Genomic DNA, 25,153 nt, shown 5'->3' on the forward strand with positions numbered 1-25,153 from the left:
TATTTATCCGTCTGGATTTATGTGCTACCTATTATATTAACTCTCTTACTAGGGCGGACTCCATGGCTGTGTTATTTACACTGGTTCTTAATGATTGCCCAACTCCCAGCCTTCCAGAGAATGCCCCAAGTATTTTTTTTTTTTACTTAAAGAATTTAAATTCGATATAAATAATTTTCTAGTAGCAACCCCCAAAAGACACCCAAGAGCGCCAAATAGAATTTCTTCTCCAAGAGCATTTTAAAAGAGGGTGAATTCCTTTTTGTTTGGGATGACTTAATGCTGTCACTGCTTGGAAGGCAAAAGGCTGAGTGAGATGGCTCTCCCAGGGACCTGCCAGTAAATCAGAGATTCTCAAAATTCTGCCAGACCATGGCACAGGCACATGGGTCTTTGTCGAAGGAAAGGGTGGGAGAAATCAGACAGCTGAGAACTCTCATCAGACATGTAACCCACAGCACAGATACCATATGTCCCCTCGCTCCTGCCTGTCAAATCCATCTTTACCCTGCTCTGGTAAGTGGAGAAAGGCTGGCAATAATTTTTGCAAACCTAAAGACTTTGTGAACCATTCTCTTAAGGCGTATCTGTTGATGATAGAAGAATAAATCTTGCTCACCAGAAAAGCGTAGCTGGCAGGAGGGCAGCTGGCCCTGCAGCACGTTGGTGGCTCTCGCAATGACACCATCATGATTCTCCACCTCTGCTCTTTTGCAGACATCACTGGGCAGGGAGGGAATCTACTTGCTGCCAAGAGAACCATTTTTCTTAAAGCCAGAAGACCTGCCTTGGTCTAGAAAGATAAATTCAGACAGGCCAAGCACACAGGAAGAAGATTTGGGCAGCCAAAGCAGGACAAAAGACACAGAAGGTAGACACCTTCCCATGGTGCAGGGGGGGATGAGGGAGGGTCCCTTCCCAGGACCAACTGAGATGGAGGTAGAGAGACCTACCGTGGAGGAATAGAGATGACAAGGAGATAAATACTCCCTGTATAGTAGACAGGAAGCTAGCTGCAGCCCTGGGATTCCTGAAAGAGTTCATGCTGAGTAGACTCCTCTTTCCTTTTCAAACCCTGCTCCTCAAAGGAAGGACAATAGTTAACCAATGCGACCGATTGCAAATTGTGAGCCCTAAGGCAGTATGTAAATGCATTCCTTAAGATTGAAGGGGAAGGAATTTCAGGGGACTTTGCTAACCTCAGGAGTAACTGTTGGCTTGTTTATCACCTACACAAACAGAATAATACATTGCTTAGTCAATCTTCTGAGTATTGCCAACTAACCACCCACTCCCAGCTCCTCACCACACGTGGAGGTGTTTGAGTTAGTGTGACTGAATATAGAAAAGATGAGCCATGCCCACCCTGTGAAAGCAGGGATCAGAATCTTTGGCCTCTTTCCAATGGGGAAAAAAAAAAAAATTAAACCTGCCATTCAGCTTCTACTGCCATCCAGAAGAAGCCTTTACCTACCCAAGGATGGGACACTTCCCTGGCTGGCAAAGGCGATTGCCAAGGAAGTGAGGAGACTGAGTAATGGGACCAGGGGAGCAAGCAGAAGGCAATTCTGAGATAGTGTATATTAGTCAACTTTCCATTACTGTGATAAAATACTTGAGAAAATCATCTCAAAAGAGGAGGAAAAATTTGTTTTGGATCACAGTTTCAGAGGTTTCAGTCCATGGTTGGCTGGCTCCATTGTTTCTTTGTTTTTCCATACTGAGGATTGAACTGAGGGGCACTTGACCACTGAGTCACATCCCCAGCCCTATTTTGTATTTTATTTAGAGACAGGGTTTCACTGAGTTGCTTAGCACCTCACTTTAGCTGAGGGTAGCTTTGAACTCACGATCCTCCTGCCTCAGCTTCTTAAACTGGGACTGGGGCATGCACCACCACACCCGGCTATTTCTAGGCCTGTAACGAGGCAGAACATTGTGGTGGAGCAACGCTGCTTACCTCATGGAAGCCAGGAATCAGAGAGAGAGAATGAAAGGGACGAGGGACAAGATCTATCCCCAAAGTATTCCCCCAAGGACTTACTCCCTTCTACTAGGTCCCTTATCAGATAGCTTCCACCACCTCCCAGTTGTTGGTTTAGCTACGAATCCACCAGTGGTTGATGAGATTAAAGAGCTCATGATCCATCACATCTCTAAGGCTCCTTTGAACATTGCTGCATTGGGGACCAAGCCTTCCACACAGCTTTAGGGGGACATTCCAAATCTAAACTATGACAGGTGGCTTCCCATGGCCACACTACCCACTGCTGGACTACAGACACATGCAGGGGACTGGTACATAAGTGAAGTGAGGTGGCAGGGGCTCTCAACAGGTTTTTATATCAGCCAGCTCTCTTACCTTAAAAAAGATCAAATCTCTGGGACTGGTTTTCCATATTGTATGGCACCATCTTATGATCATTTCCTCCTTTGTCCTTGTCCTTAAAAGACGAGACGGACTGCTTAGACAGTCCATCTGATTCCATGGTGGCTAGAATTTATACTGGAGAAATGAGCATGGCAAGATCAAATACAGATGATTTTCATCCCCCCCCACCCCCAATTCATCTGGGGACATGTTTGGTTCTCTCTACTGTCATGGAGCTAGCTGCCTCCTGACTCTCGGGGTCTTTCGAATGCTTTAAGACATTCTTGATTGGATCCCACCCCCACCCCACTTCCCATTCCTCAGTCCTAGAGGACTGCACTTCAGCCTTTCCTGTTTCCCTTGAGCTCCGCATCCTGCCTGTAGGCACTGGGACTGAAGTCCAGCTGGAGTTCTGGAAGGGTTGGCCGTACAGAAAATGAATGGGCCATACTTGTTATGTAGTGGGAAAAATTTCAAATTAGGAGCTCAGTCACAGACTTTAGCTGGCCTGGTTCAAGCTCAGTCACACATAGTTGAGAGAAGCGTCACCTAAGCCATGAGTCAACGGGAGCACTGATCCAGATGTCTGGGCCTAATGCCCCTGCGCTCCCGCGGCTGCCTTACAGAGTACATCTGGAGCTGGACTTTCTGGAGGAGAAACACAACTGAACTGTGAGCATTTGAAGGGCAATATATACGTTTGTTCTGAATTATTCAGTCCCCAGCATCAGACCTTTGTCTGCTGGGGACATAAGCATTCAGCATACACTAGGGCATGCTTCACAGAACCTGGAGAACTTTGGACTCATCCCTGCTCATTCAGTGAAAGCCAAATCTGGAGCGGGAAGATCTTCCTTTCCTTTCCTGAACTAAAATGACTTCACAAAGAAGTGTTTTCAGAGAAGGTGGCTCAGGTGCCGGAGGCCCGCTCACCTGAATAGTATCAACATTTGAAGTTTGGTTTATTTTTGTCCTAAGGAGATAAAACTCAGTAGATCTGATCAAGAGTGAGAAATTTTTAAAAAAGCAAAAAAAAACTTTTTGAGGGCTGGAGTTGAAGCTCAGTGGCAGAGCACTTGCTTGTGAGGCACTGAGTTTGATCCTCAGCACCACATAAAAGTAAATAAATAAAATAAAGGCATTCTGTCCATCTACAACTACAAAAAATTTTTTTAAAAAACTTTTTGAGTAGGTTCTTCTATGTGTGTGTATACACATACACATATGTACGTGTATTTCAGGTTTACATTGAGTTTTGTAATTTGGTTTGTTTGTTTTTTTTTTAGTTTGTACTTTTAAATTTTTCAAATTAAGGTAAAATGCATGTAACATAAAATTTACCATCTTAACCCTTTTTAATGCACAGTTCAGTAGTGTGAAGTACATTCACATTGCTGTGTAACCAAGCTCCAGAATTCTCTTCATCTTATAACAATGATGCTGTCGTGTCTAACAAATTAGAATTAATTAATTAATTTTAAAAAATGAAACTCTAGGCTGGGTGCTGTAACACATGCCTGTAATCCCAGAGGCTGAGGCAGAAGGATGGCAGGTTCAAGACCAGCCTGGACAGCTTAGGGAGACCCTGTCTTAAAATAAAAAATGGAAAGGGATGCAGATGAAGCTCAGGGGTAGGGTACGCCTCGGTTCAATCCTCAGTACCAAAACCAAAAATGGAACTCTATACCCATTCTCCTCTCCCTCAACCCCTGGCAACCGCAGCTCTATTTCCCATCTCCATGAATTTGACTACTCTGGGTACTTTGTGGAAGTGGAATCACATATTATTTGTCTTTTTGTCACTGGCTTATTTTATTTAGCACACTGTCCTCAAAGTTCATCCCTAGGTCAGAATCTCTTTCCTTTTTAAGGCCAAATTGTACCACATTTTATTTGTCCATTAACCTGTTGATGGACATTGGGTTGCTTCCACCCTCTGGCTGTTGCAAATAATGCTGCTCTGAACATGGGTGTGCAGATATCTCTTTGAGACCCTGGTTTCTGTAGCTTGTGTTTTTTAAAATAGAGTGGAAAAAAAAAATGAGCCTGGAAGAATTCCGTTGCACAATATCACACACCTTCACATTTTTAATCATTTGGAAAAAATCAGGAATGCAGTGTTATCTTAGTCTGTTTTCTGCTGCTGTAACAGAATACTGCAGACTGGGTGGATTTATAAAGAAAAATGGTAGGTACATGGTGGCAATGGTGCATGCCTATTATCCCAGCAACAGAGGAAGCTGAGGCAGGAAGATTGCAAGTTGGAGGCCAGCCTCAGCAACTTATTAATACCCTGTCTTAAAATTAAAAATAGAAAGGGCTGGGGATGTAATTCAGTGGTAGAGCACCCCTAGGTTCAACCCTAGGACTATAAAAGAAACAAAGGGAAGGAAGGAAAGAAAGAAATTTGTTTTACATGGTCTGGAGGCTAAGAAGTCCAAGATTAAGGTGCCAGCATCTGGTGAGGGCCTTTTTGTTGTGGAGGGCATCACATGATGAGGGTAAGGAAGTACACAGGCTCAGGTCTCCTTTCCTCTTATTATAAAGCCACTAATCCCTGTCGGGGAGCCCCATCCTCCCAATTTCATCGGACCCCAATTACCTCTCAATGACACCACTTCCAAATACCATCAACATGTGAATTTGAAGGTTGTGTTTCTAGCATATGAACTTTAGAGGACTCATTCAAACCATTGCAGGTGATAACTTCACCGAGGAGTGTATATAACTTCTGAGTACTGTCACTCCTCAAGGGCTTCTGGTGCAGGTGGCAAGCAACATGGGAGTGCTTAGAGAATCACCATTAAATAAACAGGCAGTCGTGCATCAACGACTCCAATATGGGGCAGAACTGGCAGTTATACCAAGTATTGCTAAAGGCCACCATTCCGGTTTCCCCTCACACAGACTAAGTCCCACACCCTTTCCCCAGGCCAAGAAGTCACATGGCCCCAAGGGAGAATCCCTAATGTCCAGCCACAGTCTGTTCCACCACTGTGTGCCCTTCTCACTGGCAAAGATCTGTAACATCTGTGATCCTGTTTCTAAGTCAGAACAGGGACAGGGGCTCAGGGGTTGCTGAAATAATTTCATGAATACGTTGATCGCAGAAATGATCTGTGAGCGTATCTTAGAGAAGAGGGAGCCAGCCAGCTTTGTGGACAGATAGGATTCCTCCCCTGCCAAAAACAGCCTCTTTCATGCCCTACATTGTCTGCAGGCATGTAAAAGCCATATTCTCCATCATTTGGCATTCAAATAGCTAAGTCGGCTGCACTCTCAGCTCAAAGATGATTGGGGAGCTGAAGTGTTAGCATTCTACCCTCCTGCCAGGAGGAAAGGGAATCTGGTTCAGGGACCAAAGCAAAGCTTATTCATCTCATCTTTTAAGACCCCAAGACAGAGTCCTCCACAGCCCCCCAGACACAGGGTCCTCCAGCATTAAAGAGCTGCAGAAATCAAATGCACATCCATCACAGGAGAAATAGCAGGGAAGTGGGGCAAAGGTGACAGATTCTGAAGAGTGAATGCACACCTTTGTGCTCTTGCCTTCTTAAAATTCATCCTCTCACCTGCCAGCCTTGAGAATTGCCTATTTACATAACTAGCTGCCTAAAACGGAATATTGGATAATGGTACATGGCGGCTCACTCAATTTGAGCCCATCCCCGGGATATGAGAGTGATCCAGAAGCCCTCCAACAGCATGGAGTGCGGCGGGCTGGCCTGAAGCCATGCCTCCGTGGGGTGTGATCCTGTCAGCTCTCCGGAGCTAAGCAGATGTCAGGTCGATCGGCTGGGGTGGGAGACTAGTGAACAGGGGGAAGGGAACCTTATTCAGCTGTGGCACACTGTCTGCAGGGGACAGACAGTGTCTCTGCCTGGGCTTCACAGCGGATGCCTTGTTCTGCCCAAGGTGCCGTTTCAGAGACCCACACATAGGACCTGAGAAAGAGGAGAATCACAGGATCCATGGGGACAAGCCAGCACGGGAGGTAATCAGTCAGCTCTGATGCTATCCTGGGCACTGTGCCAGGCTCACACCCCCTGTTGGTCCTTTCCACAGCACAAATCTCTATCCCATCAAAACTGGAATCATGCTGCTTGCTTATAGGAGGAGTATAAATAAGTGATAAGGAAGTGTTCTGATGATGATAAGCGGCTATAGCTCTTCAGCAGACCAGATGTATCAAAGAAGGCAATTGTGTATGTTTGTTCATTTATTTTTCAGCGTTCCGGTTCCTGTAGTCAGTTTAGAGAAAATTCCTAACCTAGTGAAGGCAGATGGTGCCAATGTCAAAATGAACTCTACAACCACTACTGCAGTCACCTCCTCCTCCACCTCCTCCTCTGCCGTCTCCACCCCTCCTTTAATTAAGCCCATCTTGATGTCCAAGTCAGTGCCACCTTCACCAGAGAAAATCCTAAATGGCAAAGGAATTCTGTCAGCCACAATAGACAAGAAACACCAAAATGGCACCAAAAACAGCAACAAGCCTTACCGGAGACTTTCAGGTATGTGTCAGTGTCATTAGAGTCTGGCTCATGATATAAGACTAAAGTTGAGTCCCATCTGTAACCAAAGGAGTGTTCTTATAATTAAGCAGCTCTGTTTTATTTTAAGGGGGACATGGAGCTATCTGCAAACAGGACCTCCACCTAAAAGTGCAAGGAGAACTGCTTCTTATTCCCAGGCAAAGTCCCTTTGCTTGGTTAATTGCTTAGGAGGAGTTATTCCAGCCACCCCGGGGGTGAGATGCTCTGCACTGACCTACAGTCTGTGGACTTAGAGGGTCTCCTTAGCAGGTGGCTCTGTGCAGCCAAATATGCTGACAGGTTGAAGGTCCTTGGCTCCCACAGAAGCTTCACGGCTATAAAGTTGGACAGTCTGCAGGGATATTTCACAGTGGCTCTGGGCATGCTGGAACAAGCCTCATCAGAAGAATGCTACACAGGGAGATGCACCTCTGTCCTTTGGCCTTGTGGGTTTCCAGGTTGACTCTGCAGTTGGGGCTTTTACAAATGCCCTTTCCCCATAATCAGGTCAGAGTTCTCAAATGGGAGATTCAGGCTGGCACAGCAGATGGGGCATTGGGAGGTCTCTCTTGGGCCTACTCCTCAGTTGTCCAAGCAGACACATGGCCACTCTTTGAGTGGCTCGCTAGAGGCCCCTTATGGATGGATGATGTTTGCTTTGGATCTGTTGTAGAACTAACTTGGGCAGTTCTGCTCTCTCTAAATGACCAGGAAAAGCTATAAACTTCATAATATCTCCACACCCCATGAGGTCTATCTAATGGTAGCCAGAAAAAAATAAAATACAGTGAAAGCCATCCCGTGAGAGAGAAACCTTCTGGTTATAAGCAAGTCTGGTTATTTTGGTTTTTGGTTTTTGGAGGGTGGTTTTGTTTGTTTGTTTGTTTGTTTGGTACTGAGGATTGAACCCAGGCGAGTTTAACCACTGAACTACATCCCAAGCCCTTTTTCATATTTTTTAGAGACAAGGTCTTGCTAAGTTTCTTAGGGCCTTGCTAAGTTGCTGAGGCTGGCTTTGAACTCGAGATCCTCCTGCCTCAGCCTCCCAAGTCGCTGGGATCACAGGCATGCGCCACTGCGCCCAGCCGTGAGCAAGGTTTTTAAGCACCCACGGAACTGTGGGTAATTTTTTATTTTCTACTTTGTGTTTATCTGTATTTCTTGTTTTTCTATCTTACATTTGAAACTCTTTGAAAAATCATATATTACAAATACCTCAGGCCCAAAGCATTCAAATGGAAATAGTGCCCTGCCCCCTTCTCCATGTCCTAGCCACCCACTGAGAGGGAAAGGTAGAGTGTGGTGCTCTGTGAGCACTTTGGGGCCTTGCTCTCCCTGCATGGAAGTGCAGTGTCAGTGGGTGGGGGGAGGGGGGCAGCGAATAGGCCTGGGCACAGTGTCCAGAGGCCACGGATCCCTTGTTGCAGCAGAAGCATGATCTTGACTTGCAGCCTGTATCGCAATCTGAGTTTGTCTGGGACTTTCCTGAGGACTATTGGTTTTGCACTTGGTTGGTTTTCTTGTCTCATTGGGTCTTTTGCTTGTTTCTACCTCACTCTCACATTTGGCATCCAATTCCATCCCCCAGCCAATAACTCGCTCAGCTCTAGGCCAGCAATGAGGTGCTGGTGTGGGTCTGGGCACTGGCCGGACTCTGACAGATCCGGGGGTGGGGGTGTGGGGGGGTAGGTCCTCCACAGCGCAGCCTGGGACCTGGCACGCAGACACTCACTGCCTGCTGGGCAGAGGGATCCAAGGAAACCAGCATCTCCAGACCTAGCAGTTTTCTTTTCTTAAAATGAAGATTATAAAAAAAGGAAGGCAAAAAGCACAAAGGAGGGAGGGAAGTACTTGGATATCCTTGGGTGTAAGAATGATTTCATGCCCACAGCATCATAGCTACTATTGCAACCTCCCCTCCTGACCCCCAAACCTTCTTTGAAAATAGAACACATTCATTTATTATGCTCTGAGTTTACTCCACCAATTGCAGTTGTTGACTGGGTAACCTCTCTTGAATTTGGAGCTCTTGGAGGCCCTCCTCCCCCCAGCAATAGTACACCACCCATTTCCACACACACCCAGAGAGCTGTGGACTTCCTCTCCGCAGAACCTGGGTGTTCACTGGGTACCTTCCAGAAACAGCACAGGCCATCCTAAAACCTAACGGGTCCTTAAAAGATTGCCTCATGTCCCCACATTTTCCAGGTATGGAGAACATATTTGTTATCCCAGAAGGGAGGAAGGATCCCCAATGGGCATAAAAAGAACTGATTCCTTAGAAGTAGCCTCCACATGAGCCGTCAACCATCCCTTCAGACCCAGGACCTGGGTAAAGCCACATCTCCACACACAGGGTCCTTCCTCCCTAGCTGCCCTGTCTTATTCTCCTGAAGGGCTTCAGAGCCAGGGCTAGGGACGGAGCACAGGTTCACTCACATGAAAACACACACTCAGCTTTTCCCTGCCCCTGCCTGTATCTAGAATGTTCCTGAATCAGGTAAATGACTTTGTTGGTCTGTGCAGGTGTGTGGAAAGCCCCCGCTGAGTGCTTTGTAAAGCATGGGAGAGGCGGGTCACACTGACATGTCAAGGAACCATCTCCCACTTAAATGGCTAAATTAGCAGGAAGGCAGGGGTGGAGGCTAGGGTGTATGTACTGGGGTGTATGCAGCAGCCCAGGGAGAAGAGACCCTTGGGTCTCAGGTGACTCTCCCTGCTCTGCAGCCGCTATGCCCCACGTGCCAAGGACCTGTATGGACCATTCAAATAAAATGAAGTGTTGCAAGCAGTACAGTTCCTTTTCTTCTGGTGCCCTCTCCCACCCTAACCCTGGTGCCCTGTGCTGGGCTTGGAAACTCTGCCTTCAGAGGGGACTGCCATTTTCCCCTACGTGGGTCTTGAGGCATTTTAGCAGCCGGTTGGGAAAAAAAGAAGAAGAAGAAGAAGAAAAAAAAACAGATTGCCTGACAATGTCTCACTTGTTGGTGCAAATGTGCATTTTTTAAAACTGTAGTCTTAATGCCAAATCCTATTTAGTCTCCTTTTTTCTTATATTTTTTGTTTGTTTCTTAAACCAGAGAGAGAATTTGACCCAAATAAACACTGTGGAGTATTGGATCCCGAGACAAAGAAACCTTGCACAAGATCCCTCACCTGCAAGGTATTTCTCTTTCCATAAAAAATACTTCCTGCTCTTGCTGGGGCCTTTGTCGAAATGTTTGCATGCCACTCTCTGCACACGGCAGGGTGTGGAACCTCGACATGACCTCCAGCTGTTCTTTGTAAGGGAAATGCTTTCTTCTCGTCCATGGTAGCAGAGTGCCTGCCTCAAGCTGGCTGGCTTTTTAAGGAGAGGAAAAAAAAAAAAAAAAAAAAACTAGGCTTCCCCTGTTACTTGGGAGGCCAGACAGTAAATTGTATTTATAGGCACTCACAGGCGGTTCTAAAGCCTGCTACGTTTTAATGTATGCAGGAACGGCGGCGGCGGCGGCGGCGGCAGCGCCCTGAAGGGGAAGATGAGATGCCGCGCCCCTGATCCAGCCACACGGGGTGGCCAGGGGAACAGCGGACCCAAGGCGGCCGCCATTGGGTAGCCCAAAGCCCCACATTGCCTTCTGAACTGCTAGTGCTTCTTGGGATCGAGGCTATGGCCCTCTCTGCTTGGTGGCTCGGTTTGTCTGGGCCGACTCGAGCCTCCCACCTGCACCTGGATTAACTCTAGCATTCCCTCGCGGTTGCCTTTCATCAGAGAGGTTTTCATGGGTTCTGCGCTGAAGCTCGTCATCTCAGGCCATGTTTTTGGAGGAAGCTTTGGCTTCTTAGCACCAGGAGTGTAGGGCATGGTTGCGTCCGTGTGTGGTCTCTGCCTCTTCCCAGCCACAGAGCAGGAGCTGTTGCCTTGAAGTTGACTTTTCAAGCACCTCTAAATTCCCATGATTGCTATTTCTGAAATGCAGGGCCTGGGGAAGCAGGTTTATGTGCTGATCAAAGAGGCTGTGCTTCTCATCTCTCTTCTCCTTAGACACACTCGCTAAGCCATCGGAGGGCAGTCCCGGGCCGGAAAAAGCAATTTGACCTCCTCCTGGCAGAACACAAAGCCAAGTCCCGGGAGAAAGAAGTTAAAGAGCACCTCCTGACTTCCACAAGGGAAATACTTCCAAATCCACCCGGGCCAGGGCAGGAGTCTCTGCTGGGATCTTCAGGGAGCTCGGGGCCAGAACCAAAAGTTGCATCCCCTGCAAAATCCAGGCCACCTAACTCTGTACTTCCCAGGTAAGTCCTGCATTGTCGATAGAAGACCTGAGTCCTTAGTCAAGGCATTTTACCTGGCTGGGTGTGCGGTGTGTGTGGTCTGATCATGCATCAGTTGGAAATCATAATAGCACCTCATAAGGCGCTTCTAAGTTCAAATGAGATCATGTGCATAAGGGGCTCAGCCCAGTGCCTGCCACAAAGTGTTCAACAGATCTTACTGCTGTCATTATCATCATCTTTGTTATATGGAGCAGCAGCAGCCTTTCTAGCAAACCTTTTATCAGACAGTAAGTGTTTTTATAGAGCAAGAAATAAAAACCTGGACCCGTAACATGCCAAGAAAGCTGCTCTTCTGAGCCACCTGTTTGGGGTTTTATTTGGTTGTCCTGAACCGAAAACAGAACTAAAGCCCATGTGGATTAAAACAATCTAAAATCCACAAATGTCTGTTTTGATGGGCAGTGGACCAATTTCCAGGTAATGGGGCAAGGGAATATCATACTTATTTTAAAATATTATTATTGAATAATTATAACTCCATAAGCAAGGTACCAGGTTAGTCTCTCTCAGGCAGGGGCATAGAGAAAAATGAACCTAGGCTCTGCTTTTCAAAAATTTAGAGTTGAGGAAATGAGATAAGACTCAAATATCCACGCTTTGCATAAAAAGGAAACATTAATAATACTCAATGAGAACTAGAGATAATGACTTTATCTGATGGTTTTTTTCATGCATGCAATGTGTCTCGGAGAGTAATTGTCCAATAAGCAAGTAGGCTTTAAGAGAACATCATTAGAAAGGAAGAGCAGGGAGTTGATTTTTAAAGCAGAAATTAATCTTTGGTGGCAGTTGATCCTGATCTACCAGCTTCTCACCCTCATGCACTTTGCACTTTGGTACAAGTCTGACAGCAGAGTCCCTCTGTCATTATGGCCACGCGCAGCTTCAGGCATTCAGGAGGGAGCAGTCAGGTGGAATTGCCACCCCATCGTCACAGCCGCTGTTGTGTCATTGCCATCACTCACTTTGCAAGATCGTTTTATAACTACTTCTCACTGTAATGCCGGGTAGTAATTAAGGATATTACCCTTGTTTCAGAGTTGAAGAAATAATCTGTTCCAAACTTCTGAAAAGGTCTCTGTATACAGTAGTCCCCCATATCTAAGAGCCCAGTGGATATTTAATTGCAGATAATATCAAACCCTATCTATACTGCTTTTTTCCAATACATATATACCTGTGATAAAATTTAACTCATAAATTGGTGATAGTAAAATAAAATAGAACAATTATTAACATATACCATAACAGAATTGCCAGCATTGCTACTCTTGTACTATGGGCCCCTGACTAAATAAAATAATGGTTACTTGAACACAAACACTGCTATACTGTGACAGTTGATCTGATAACCAAAACAGATGCTAACTGACTAATGGGCGGGTAGTATATACAGCATGGATACATTGGACAAATAGATGATTCGTGCCCCAGGTGAGACAGAGTGGGACGGTGTAATATTCCATCACACTACTCGTGATTGTATATAATTTAAAACTTATAAATTGTTTATTTCTGGAGTTTTTCATTTAACAGTTTTGGATATCAGTTGACCATGGGTAACTGAACTATAAAGTGAAACCACTGATAAGGTGGGGGTGGGGAGGGACTATGTTTAGGAACTTTCAAATTCTTTGTGCCTATCGAATATTTTCATTTCAATACAACTTTCCATGGTACCCAATATAGAAGCAGCCTTGCCTTACCTGAAGACAAGTTAGTCCTCCTCTCATTACACACATTCCTAGAACCATTGTCCCCAGCCCTCCAAGGCATCACCTCAGATTCCCCAAGGGAACCCAGTATGAAAACCTTTTATTAAAGATTTCTCCACTGGTTTTTGGCCATGGAGGCACTTCTCTCAGAAGTGGTGCCTGGGTTAACAGAGTCAAAAGGGAGTGGTTATTAAAAAATAAAACAGGCAGTAGAGCCTTAAGGATCTTCATTATTCTGTTCCATTTTGCACTTACTTTAGGTTGGAATCTTGTGCAATCAGAGATTGAAAAAGCATAATCAGATTAATGTTGTAATCACACTAAACTTACAAAGATGTTTATTTACTGATATTAATGATACATATACAATATATATTTCAGGCTGAGGATGTAATTCAGAGATAGAGCACTTGCCTAGCATGTGCAACGTCCTAGGTTTGATCCCCAGCACCACATGGGGAAGAAAAAAAAAAAAAAGGAGAAGAAGAAACATATTTCATCTACACTATCTGTGATTGGCAAAAAAAAAAAAAGAAATAGAAAGGAAGAAAGTTATCACATGTGAATGGAATTATGGTAATCCTTACCAATTATGAATTCCCTTTATAGGAAATGCTACCGTGTGTGAATTTATTTCTTACCTATCTTTTTAATAACCTTGAAAATATTTTAGTTCTCATATTCTTGAACTGCATCCCATTCTTGTCAGGGATTGCTAAAAAAGGAACTTGGATCTAGAATTAGAAAACTGTGAGTTAGATAACAAGGGTTGGAACAGGATTTGAAGTGAAAAAAATCTCACCTCCATGCTTGGTAACTAGATAAACTTAAGCATGACTGTTAGCCTCTCTAACCTCAGATTATTCATCTATAAAATGGAGCTAATAAGAGTTAAGTGAAAAAGTACCAAGCACATAATGTACTACTCAATTAATGGTAGCTGTAAGTGGTAGTGGTATTCCAAAGGGAAGAAGTGTGAGTAAGTGCTCCCTGATTTTATATGCCTGTCCTCTGCCTGAAATCTTAGGGCCCTTGAACGACATACGTAGTCCAGCTGTGTTGTTATAACAAAATACCTAGCACTGGGAATGTATTAGGGAAAAAGGTTTAATTGACTTATGATTCTGCTGATTGGAAAATCAAAACAGCCTAGCCCTGGCCTCTGGTGAGGGACCTCCTAGCCGCATTACACATGGCAGAGAAGCAGAAAAGGAAACTGCCATATGCAGAAGCAACATATAAGAGCAAGGAAGCAAGAGATCAGGGAGAAGCCAGGCTCAGTCTTTTATAACAACTCTTAGAGGAACTAACCCATTCCTGAGAGACCCAACATACTCCAAGAGACCAGCGTGCAATCCTACTGAGGCCAGTGCCCCCAGGATCTCATTGTCTCTTAGGCCCCACCTTTTAAAGGTTCCATCCCCTCAACACCACTTCACTGGGAGCTAAGCTTCCACCATACGAACCTTGGGAGATAATAGTCACCAGAACTGTAGCACATAAACATGTGCTGTGTTTCTTTGTCCCCAACTCTAAGAAAGCACACATCACTTGCCCTGAAGAGCCCAAGGATGATTAGATGACTGGCTCAGCCAAACTCACCAGGAATCTGTTAAAAAGGAGGAGGCGGGCAGAGGGTGGAGCTGGGCTCTGACAAGCCAGGCTGTATCACCCCGGGAAGAAGGAAGAAGAGGTAGGCTGGGAAGCCTGGGCCAGCACAACCTGGGCCCATCCCCCGTGTTGTGGATGCTCACACGATCTGGAGTGTTAAATGGCAAAGCCTAATGACTCTTAGACTCCCAAGGGAAACTCGGAGCATGGCAGAAGGCCCCATGTCCCCGAGTAAGGGCAAGGATGAGCCTGGAGTGGAAGAACTCAGTTCTTTAGCATCATGTTCTCACCACACTGCTGCAAGCCCTTTCTCTCCTTGGCTTAGGTCTGTCCATTTCTCAGTCTGGGGGGACTTTGCGATCAAGCAAACAGGCACAGAACATCTCATTTCTTATGAATTTTGCCAGTAATTTCTTCATCTGAGACAGCAGATAATATTTTCCCTCACCTAAGGCAGCGTGTAAGCTGGCTGGGATGAGAAAATGTATGTAACATGCCTGGCACAGGGAAAGGATGCGATTAAGGTCATTGCCTTCCACTCTCTGCCCCAGAACCCTGGGACAGATGGATGCTATAGTTCCTCAAAGTGGTGGGGTGGGACTTTCCCTGAGTTTCTGAGTGGCACTGGACAGGCACCCACCATCCCAGACTTTGTCTTTAGTCTCAGCTGGTAGGTGGAGAGGGGCCCGGTGATGCAGTGTCCAGGAGGAAAGAGTGGGTGGCAAGTCACAACCTCCAGTGACTTTGTGAACACTGTCTTGTGACTAGTGGCCCCAATCCCCATCCCTTCCTGCCCACGCCTTGTGTTTTCTGAGACATGCTGGTTCCAGCAAACTCTTTCAGGCAGTGTGTGTACTATTCCCACAGTTCGTCCCCCATCCCGTCCCCCCCCCCCCGCCCCACACACACACACTCAGAGCCCATTCTACACAAGAGCACATGGCTCCTGGGCTCACTTACTCCTCAGAAGTCTCTTCTGTTCATCTCCTCCCCTCTTTTATTTGGCACCTGGAGTTTACTAGTGTTTCAACCATGTTTTCCTTGATTAGACTTCATTTTTTAATCACAGTAATACAGGCACATAGTTCAGAAATCAAATGGTATTGACTTAGAAGGAAAAGCAGTGGCTCCTGCCCACCTGGAATATCTCTTCAATCCATCCGTGACAGAGCATGTTTCCAGGTCCTGCTGTACCCCTCTTTCTTAGTTTGCTCCTTGATTTTGACGGAGTAGCTCCTACAGTGTCTTTCTGCGAAGAATGGCACAGATCTGGTTTTCCCCAGGAATGCTTAACCCAGGGGTGCTTAACCACTGAGCCACATCTCCAGCCCTTTCTTGTTTTTTATTTAGAGACAGGTACTCACTAATTGCTTAGGGCCTCACTAAATTGCTGAGGCTGGCTTTGAACTCACAATCCTCCTGCCTCAGCCTCCCAAGCCACTAGGCTTACAAGTGTGTGCCACCTCACCCAGCCTGATATTTTAATTCTCTTTAAAAGTCCTGGTTGTACTTTCTAAAAGATTTTTCTTACTTCACCTTCAACATTGTGTGTTCAATAATACATTTATGATACATTTAACATTTTTTATTATCTGATTCTTTTTTAATCTGATGGTTCCTTGTGATATTTTACAAGACACTATCAATTCTCGGAAGTAATACCATTCTTTTGTTGTGTTGCTAAGGCAGTGCTCTACCACTGAGCTGCTCCCCCAGCCTGGTAATAAATACCATGTGAGTATCTGTGAAGATAGGTTTTCAGTTTTTCCTCTTTCCCTCATTATCTTTGCTTCCTCCAGGCCTGTTCCACTTGTGTGTTTGCATTTGACTGGTCAGTCTCATGTTGGTCTACTCCAGGAAGGTGGGGCAATCCCTGACTATTCATATTTAGAAGAGGCTGGTGGAAGTCTGTATGTGGGACTGGTCAGCAGCCAGCCCTTTGTCTGAGGGCTCACAGCAGCGAGATCTAAGCCTCTTCTCCAGGACACTCAGTTTCTGGTGCCTGGCAGAGTGTCTGGAGATAGGCACCCTGGGCACCCTGACCAATGAGAGCCCACAGCCCTGTGTCCCACTCCTGCCCTCGGACAAGCCTGGTGGCCCCATGTCTAGAGGTTCTCTAGTTCCTTTTCTCTGGAAAACCTTTGTTTTCTTTTAGAAAGTTGACTGAAGGGCGGGGGTTGTGGCTCAGTGGTAGAGCGCTGGCCTCGCATGTGTGAGACTCTGGGTTCCATCCTCAGCACCACATAAAAATAAATAAATAAATAAAATGAAGGTATTGTGTCCAACAACAATTGGAAAATGAATGTTTAAAAAAAAAAGAAAGAAAGTTGACATAAGCTGGTGTGGTGGTGGTGCACACTCGTAATCCTAGCAGCTCGGGAGGCTGAGGCAGGAGGATCACGAGTTCAAAGCCAGCCTCAGCAAAAGCAATGCACTAAACAACTCAGTGAGACCCTGTCTCTAAATAAATACAAAAAGGGAGGGGATGTGGCTCAGTGGTCCAGCTCCCCTGAGTTCAATCCCAGGTACCAAAAACAAATAAAGAAGTTGACCGAGGTGGGGAGGAGCTGTCCTGGCAGGAGCCAGGTACCTGGTGGTATGCAGTGGTAGAAACGACTTGCATGTCAGTCCAGCTGCCATGAGCTCTGTCATCTCTCCACCTGTTTAGGTTCTGATGAAGTCAGGACCACTTTTCCTTATGGATCTCTCTCTCTTTCTCTCTCTCTCTCTCTCTCTCTCTCTCTCTTAATTCCTTATATTAGAGCAGCTTCAGGTTTACAGGAAAACTGACCCAAGAGATTTCCCTTATGCCTCCTGACCCCCAACATGCACAGCCTCTCCAGTGATCAACATCTTCCACCAAAGCCTAGTGTTTCTTTTTTAAAAGTCGGAAAAGTCTTTCCAAAATCCCCCACCCCCCAAAATAAATGTTATTTTATTTCTCATGACCTTTTCTGAAACCAATCATTAGTAAGCAAGATTAGAGAGATTGTTATTGGTGTGGAGCTAAATGGATATTGGGAAGTCATCACCATAACTACCACCATATCCCTGCTGATCTCTTTGTTTCTTAGGGATAATATCTTTTTTACTCCTTTGCTGTCTTTTTAGTTGGCTTTGGGGGAGGGACCAAGAAGTAAATATATATGATGTTTCTGCCCTGATTAACACTTCCACATTCGTTGCAGGATTAGTCACTGTAGCCAAGATATGGAAGTAACCTAAGTGTCTCCTGATGGATTAAAATATAAAGAAGTTTGGGTACATATAACACCATGGAATATTATTCAGGCATAAAAAAGAAAAGAAATCCTGACATTTTCAGTAACATGGATGAACCTTGAAGGCATTATGCTAGTGAAATAAGTCAGATAGAGAAAGACAGAATACTGTATGATTCCACTTGTGTGTAGAATTAAAAAAAAAAAAAAACTCATAGAAACAGAGGTTTCCAGGGGCTGAGGGATGAGGGGAAATGGATAGATCCAAGTAATTTTCAGTTATAAGATGAATAAGTTCTGGGGAATCTGGTAACTACACTAAATAATAGTATGTTATATTCTTAAAATTTGCTGAGAAAGTAGATCTTGAGAATTCTCACCATTGGAAGAAAAAATGGAACCAAGCACAGTAGCACACACCCACAATCCCAGATACTCAGAAGGTTAAGACAAGAGGATTATAAATTTGAGCCTGGGCAATATAGGGATAACACTCATATCTTAAAATTAAAAAGCACCCCTGAGTTCAAACCCCATACCACTCCCACTCCCACACACACACAGGGCCAGGGGTGCAGCGTGGCAGTAGAGTCTAGCACGCAAAGTCCTGGGTTTAATTCTCAGTTCCAGGGGAAAAAATGGTAATTAGTGGAGGTAAGGGATATGTTAACTCTATCAATTATAGTAACCATTTCAAAAACATGCATATATCACATCAACACATTGTACACCTTCAATATGGGTAGCTATTTGTTTATTATGTAAAGTGTAATGTATTGCACATTATTAAAGTTTGGAAAAAATTAAAATAAAAAAGTCAAGGAGTCAGTCATGGTAGGGCATGCTGGTAATCCCAGCAGCTTGGGAGGCTGGGGCAGGAGGATCTCATGTTTGAAACCAGCCTCAGTAACTTAGAGAGGCCCTAAGAAACTTAGCAAGACCCTGTTTCAAAATAAAATATAAAAAGGGATGGGGATGTGGCTCAGTGGTTAAGTGCCCCCTGGGATCAATCCCTGGTACAAAAAAAAAAAAAGTCAAGTAGTCTTGAAGGACATAAATCAAAAAACTAATAGCGCTTGATCTTGTTTTTCAGGCTTGAATCTATTCAACTATTGGTGGACATTTGGGTCATTTTACACCATTGTGATTTTTAAATGATCGTGCTTCTGAATCTGATTGCATTCAGGTATTTGAGACCTGAGATTTCAAAGCAACAAAGGACACAGGGTGAAAATGAGAGAAAAGGGTGACAAATCAAAAATGCTACTTCAAGTGATGGGGGCAAGGCGCTTTCAAAGCAGAAATCAGAAAATGATTTCCTTAAAAAAAAAAAAAAAACTGATTTCCCCAAAACTTTTTTCCTCCCACATCAATCAACTGATAAAAATGTTGAGTAGTAAAGACCACTAACAACTATTTCTCTTCAAACTTTTCACTAATATGGATGTGTCTGTTTCTTTATGCCTTGTTTTGTCTTGCTTTTCACTGCTTAGGAAGTCTATAATGCTGCCTGTTATTGTGACATTGCTTTTTTATAAGCTTCGTCATAATTGAGATGACATCTGTTAGATTTCCTTATATTCGTGGAATTCATTCATTCCTTCATTGAGAAAAATCTCTCAACACCTACGAGGAGCCAACCATGCCAGGCGGTAGGAAAGTGGCTTGTCAAAAATCAGACTGAAGCACTCATTCTTAGAAGATGCTCTTAAACTACACGCAGCTCAGGACTAAGACATTGGCATGGCATTGGGGTCAGGAAAGAGTGGCCTATCACTGGGACAACAGCTTTTATGATGCCAGTGTGATAACGGTTTCTGAAAGTCGTGGTTGAATAGCAAGAACAGTAGGCATGGGGCTGTTTCTTCATTACTGGTATTTTGTGGTTTGGTCTAATCCTGTTCACCTGGTTAGAAGATCACTTTCTAAGGGAAATGCCCGTGTGGTGAGTACAAATCACTTTACATGCAGGTGGGTGAATTCATAGAAGATAGTTTGGGTTCCATTAACTCTTTGATAGTTTTTTGCTCACCCTTGGGCCTTCCCCTCCTGCCTGGATCATGTCCCTCAGGAGCAGGCAGGGGAGAACCTAACTCCTCTGACCTACTGTAGAGAGCTGGTCACTTAACCCTTCAGCCTTAACTTTTTTCCTTTGGCAAAATTGCTTTCTACCAGTCCTCCCTGGCATGGTAGCAAGAGTAATCAGGCTGCTTTCTGGGCACCAGGAGACTGAATGGCTCTTGTTACCTCAGAAAAGTTGATTCTGCTTGTTCTCCACTCTTGCCTATAGACCATCATCTGCAAATAGCATAAGTAGCAGTGCGTCTTCAAATCACAGTGGCTACGCGCCAGAGCCCCCTCTGCCCCCGGTTGGAGGTGACCTCACCAGCCGACTGTCCAGTGATGAAGGGGAGATGGACGGAGGCGACGAATCTGAGAGGTTGGACTGTCAGTTCTCCGTGCACCATCCCAGACCTCTTGCGGTAGGCCTCCTCCTGTTCCCTTCCACGTGGCTTCCCCAGGGTCACATCCTCACTCAGGCACTTTGATGATCAAGGCAGAGGCTCCAATTCCTAAGGAGAAGGTGTCAGCACAGAGCTTTACCAAAGGCTTACCCTGAGGTTAAGTGATGGCATTACAAATGCCCTTGAACATCACAGAAAGAAAGGAAAGGGCTCCTGCCCGATTATAATCCTTTAAATACTTGGGTACTTATGGCCCACCCACCTGGAAGTGAAAATGTTTGAGAAATGACATTTATGTAAATGAACTCAGGAGCTAACCTTTTGGCCTTGTCCTTCTAAAAATGAAGTGTCTGATGTCCAAAGTTAGCAGGGCTCCTCTGGAAGCCATCCATCTTAGCCATGTGTCAGGTACCAGCCCTCGCTGGTGTTCTCCCTACTGGTTCTAAGTTATACGGTTATTACTGTGACCATATGGTGCCAGACTGAGAGAGAGGGTGGGCTGGGGTTGTAGCTCAGTGGTAGAGTGCTTGCCTAGCATGTGTGAGGCACTGAGTTCAATTCTCAGTACCGCATATGAATTGATCAATTAATTGATTGATTAAAAGGTTCATTGACCAAAAAAAAAAAAAAAGTGTATCTGGTGTATTAAAAAAAAAAAAAAAAAGAACTGAGAGAGAGAGAGGAATGGAGGTGGGGGGAGTTGAGGAGTGGAGGAAGAATTTTGTGTCAGCATGATTGCTTATTAACAAACAGGGCACTTTCTTTCCAATTCCTTAATAGTTCACTTTAACAATTCAGGCCATTGAAATCAAAGTGAGTAATCAAGGCATCAACTAGAGGCTGGTATATATTTGCCTTCTGAGCACATGAGAAGGGAAGTCTCTGGTGCCAAATGCAGGGGGCTTGCAACATGGGACACCACGGTGGTTTGCTCTGGTGCCAGTCTGAGCTGTTCACGATTGGCTTTGACTTACCTCTAGATCTCAGGGACCAGTAAGTTAAATGAATCCTCCACCATGAGAGAGTGAGTTCCTCCTCCCTCCTATCTGTGTGATGAATGAAGGCCACATCCACTTTGTCCTTCCAGGGATGATGGTTACCTGTCGCTCATCTAGAGCCTGAGATTGCCTCATGATCCTGTACAGAAATAGTTAGGAACGACTTGGAATCCTTTTCCTGCCAGTAGTAGAAAAGTCATCTGCATACACATGAAGGATATTTAATTAAGTCACAAAGCAAGAAGGCTAGAGGTGTGTGCTTCCATGCTTGATTCAGCTTTTCCACGATGTCATGGAATTAAAGAGCAACCTCTGTAGCCATCAGTGCCTTTTGTGCATGGTTTCAGTGCAGCCACTGCGGCTCCAGGGTCACGTCCTCACTCAGTGGCATTATGCACAGAATGGAAAGGGATACACAGAAAATGGACCTTCCAAGATGACGTGTTCTCTCAGTTAAAAATAATCTTCAGCCAAGAGTTGTGGCACTCAACTATTTATCCCAGCAACTCGGCAGGCCAAGACAGGAGGATTTCAAGTTCAAAGCCAGCCTAGGCAACTTAACGAGGCACTGAGCAACTCAGAGAGTCTGTAATTCTAAACAAAACATTTAAAGAGCTGGGGAAGGACTGGGGCTATAGCTCAGTGGTAGAGCACTTGTCTCGCCACAATGTGAGGCACTGGGTTCCATCCTCAGCACCACATAAAAATAAATAAATAAAGATATTGTGTCCATCTACAACTAAAAAAATATTTTTTTAATTAAATTTTTGTTTAAAAAAGGGCTGGGGATGGGCTGAGGCTCAGTGGTAGAACACTTGCCTAGCATGCGTGAGGCCGTGAGTTCTATCCTGAGCACCACATAAAATTAAAAAGAAAAAAAGAGCAAAGACGTGGTGTTCTTAGCAAGAGGAAGACAGGTCCAGGTGAGAGGAGATGCAGTGGGCAAGGTTGGCAGCCAGCAGGGCCTATGGTGACCACAGGGCAGATCGGCTTCCTACTGAGGACACAGTATGCCAATCAGGAAGGGAGCCTCAGCAGCTGCGTTGTCTTTTATCTGTGGAATTAGATAGGTGGGGAACCAAGATCAAGAGCTCCCAAGTCTGCAAGAGAGATGGGCTCTCCCAGAAGGCCAGACTCTGGGGGACATCAAGATATCCGTCCCCAGGACAAGCTGCTGTAGTAGGTTAGCTAAACTCCGGACATGGCACATTTGTGTGCCATTAATGTTTTGCTGATTTAAATGGAAAAGCCACAGATCTGTTTCTTTGGTTTGTCTAGTCTCATGGCCAATTAATACAGTAAATCATTTTTGAAATAAACAATGTGTCCTTAGCAATTGGGATGAAGGAAGAAATGATGTCCAGGGGCTAGAGTTGGGGCTCAGCAGTAGAGCTCTCGCATAGCACATGTGAGGCTCTGGGCCCAATCCTCAGCACCACATAAAAATAAATAAATAAATAAAGGTGTTGTGTCCCACTACCACTAAAAAACAAATATTTTTTTTTTAAAAAGAAAGGAAGAAAATGATGTCTAGACCTAGAACAACTCCTACAAACAGCTGGAGACCAGCTTCTGCATTGGAAAATTCCTTGGTATATTTTCCTGCTTAGCCAATAAAAACTTAGGGACACAAAAAATGTGTTCATCAGTGATACCAGATTTGGTGGGCACTAATATTTTAATGCAAAATCCCCCAAATACAAGCACAAACAGAACAAAGGGAAGGTCTTATATTTTCTCCTAAAAACTGTTCCAAAGGCTGGATCCAGACGGGTTTGTGGAGTGGGTGCCAATCAGCACTATGTCTGGGACAGAGGCCAGGGAGCTGCTGCAGGGCTGAGGAGCAGGGAAAACTGCATTTGAGTCACGGAGTCATTTGCAAACTTGTTTGAGCTCTAGACCAGCCTAATGTCACCTTCTCAGAGGCCACTCTGTCATCTGGCTTTCCAGTTGTCCTAACATTATGATCAAGTGGTGTTTGCTAAACATTTGAATGACCATATTTCAGCCATCTATTTTAAATGCAATGGTTTGCTTTAAACATTTTGGAGGAGCTTTGTCTCCCCAATCCTTTTTTGTTTTTTTTTTTTTGGTCAGGGGTGTACCAGGATTGAACTCAGGGGCACTGAACCACTGAGCCACATCCCTATTTTGTTTTGTGTTTTTTTTTTTTTTTTTTTTTTTTTTTTTTTTTTTTTTTTTTTTAGAGTCAGGGTCTCACTGAATTACTTAGCACCTTGGTTTTGCTGAGGCTGGCTTTGAACTCATGATCCTCCGGCCTCAGCCTCCCAAGCCACCGGGATTACAGGCATGAGCCACCATACCCAGCCAGATCAATTCTTTATCACAAACCTTTATGATTCTCATACAGAGGAGGAAGAGAATGGAGTCCCTGCTATTTATACACTAATAGCCATCAGGTACATAAGCATTGTATATGTAAAATGAAATAGCCACGTAGTTACTCCAAGGTGAAGTACAATAGAATATACAGTAGGTATGCCAGGGGAGCTCGCAGGGGGAAGATCCATCAGATGAGCCTATTGGAAATGAGAATCTTGATTAGTGCACTGAGTGGGGGACTGTCAAAGAGAAGAGAGCAGGAGAGGCAGAAGGGCAGTAGGAGCAAAAGCGTGGAAGCATGCTGTGGCCCCAGGCAGCCTGCAAGGGCCAATGCAGGGAGCTGAAGTCTGGACCTAGGAAAGGAAGGCATTAGCCTGGACAGAAGTGAAGTGGCTCTGTGACCTCTGTGACATACGTAGGAAGGTATGGCCCATGGCACCAGAACCAGCATTTCCCATTACAAGGATGGGAGGCAGGGAGCCCCAAATTCTTTGAGAAGATGGATGATGTGATGAACAGATGGAGCTCTGAAAAGTCTCCCTGGCTGCTTGTAATGGTTGTTTGCTTTTTAACCTGAAATGCTGGCCCAATCCCAGGAGTCGAGAATGTGGCCCCTGGTGCCAAGGAAGATTGAATGTAGCTATTGTTGTAGATAGAACGTGAGGTTCTGCAGAGTATCTCAAGCTCAAATTACAGCACCACCGAAATATTTTTGCCTTCAGTACTATTTGCTTCTTTATTTTGAGTAAAATGGTACCCCTGTGTGTTTTTATGCAAATGTTATTTTTCTCTGTGTGGTTTATATTAGCTTATTAACCTGTAATCAAAATTAAAATTTTGTTTTCCTCACAGTTTTGCTCATTCGGGAGTCGCCTCATGGGACGAGGGTACTATGTGTTTGATAGAAGATGGGATCGTTTTCGATTCGCACTAAACTCCATGGTAGAGAAACACTTGAATTCACAGATGTGGAAGTAAGTGAGCAGGTTCCGGGCAGTGTAAGGTCAGAGCTGCCCCACAGTCACCCGAACCCTAACTTCTACATAAACGTCAGCAGTTGGCATTTTCACAGAGCAAAGAGAGTCTGAAATCAGGATTTGTGATTAATTCTTCAACGTCAGCTCTTCTTCATGGTTTGCCTGAAGATTTCTAGAAATACATATGATGTGCTAGATATATACTTTTTATCTTCTTTGAAGATCATTTCTGTGTTGGTAATATTCTAAACTAAACAAAAAGGATATTAGATAAGACCATATTTCTTTGACAGGGCCTTTTTACTACTATTAAGAGCATCTAAGGATATTAAGAATATGCTTTTAGTGATGTTAATGATACAATAGCAATACTACTAAAGATTTTATAATTGGTTATAGACCAATTTCTAACTGTTTTCTGTCCTGTGGGGAAAATGTGTTCGGTTGCCAACAGGGCAGACCCTGAGCAATGCTGTGAAGTTGGTTAAGTTTATCTTTGGCCCTTCCCGTCTCCTTTGGGCCCCTTCCTCACCTCCGCTTGTCCTGTTTTCTTCCCTAAATTCCAACCTGTGTTCCATTTCTCTATGGACCTTTATTCTC

General features: G+C 44.7%; 1 protein-coding gene across 5 annotated transcripts in view; it reads left to right on the forward strand.

The window, feature by feature from the left end:
* The window catches only part of Atxn7l1 (ataxin 7 like 1), a 235,206-nt gene that overhangs the window by 196,346 nt on the left and 13,707 nt on the right, over nt 1-25,153 (forward strand). For all 5 annotated transcript variants that reach the window (XM_077795967.1, XM_026395772.2, XM_026395773.2 and 2 more), the window contains exons 5-9: nt 6,602-6,885; nt 9,987-10,069; nt 10,931-11,181; nt 20,061-20,253; nt 24,429-24,550. In XM_077795967.1, coding sequence (XP_077652093.1) covers nt 6,602-6,885; nt 9,987-10,069; nt 10,931-11,181; nt 20,061-20,253; nt 24,429-24,550 — 933 coding nt within the window. The remainder of the gene's footprint in view (nt 1-6,601; nt 6,886-9,986; nt 10,070-10,930; nt 11,182-20,060; nt 20,254-24,428; nt 24,551-25,153) is intronic.

This window comes from Urocitellus parryii, chromosome 3 (genome assembly GCF_045843805.1).
Source record: "Urocitellus parryii isolate mUroPar1 chromosome 3, mUroPar1.hap1, whole genome shotgun sequence".
Classification (NCBI taxonomy): domain Eukaryota; kingdom Metazoa; phylum Chordata; class Mammalia; order Rodentia; family Sciuridae; genus Urocitellus; species Urocitellus parryii.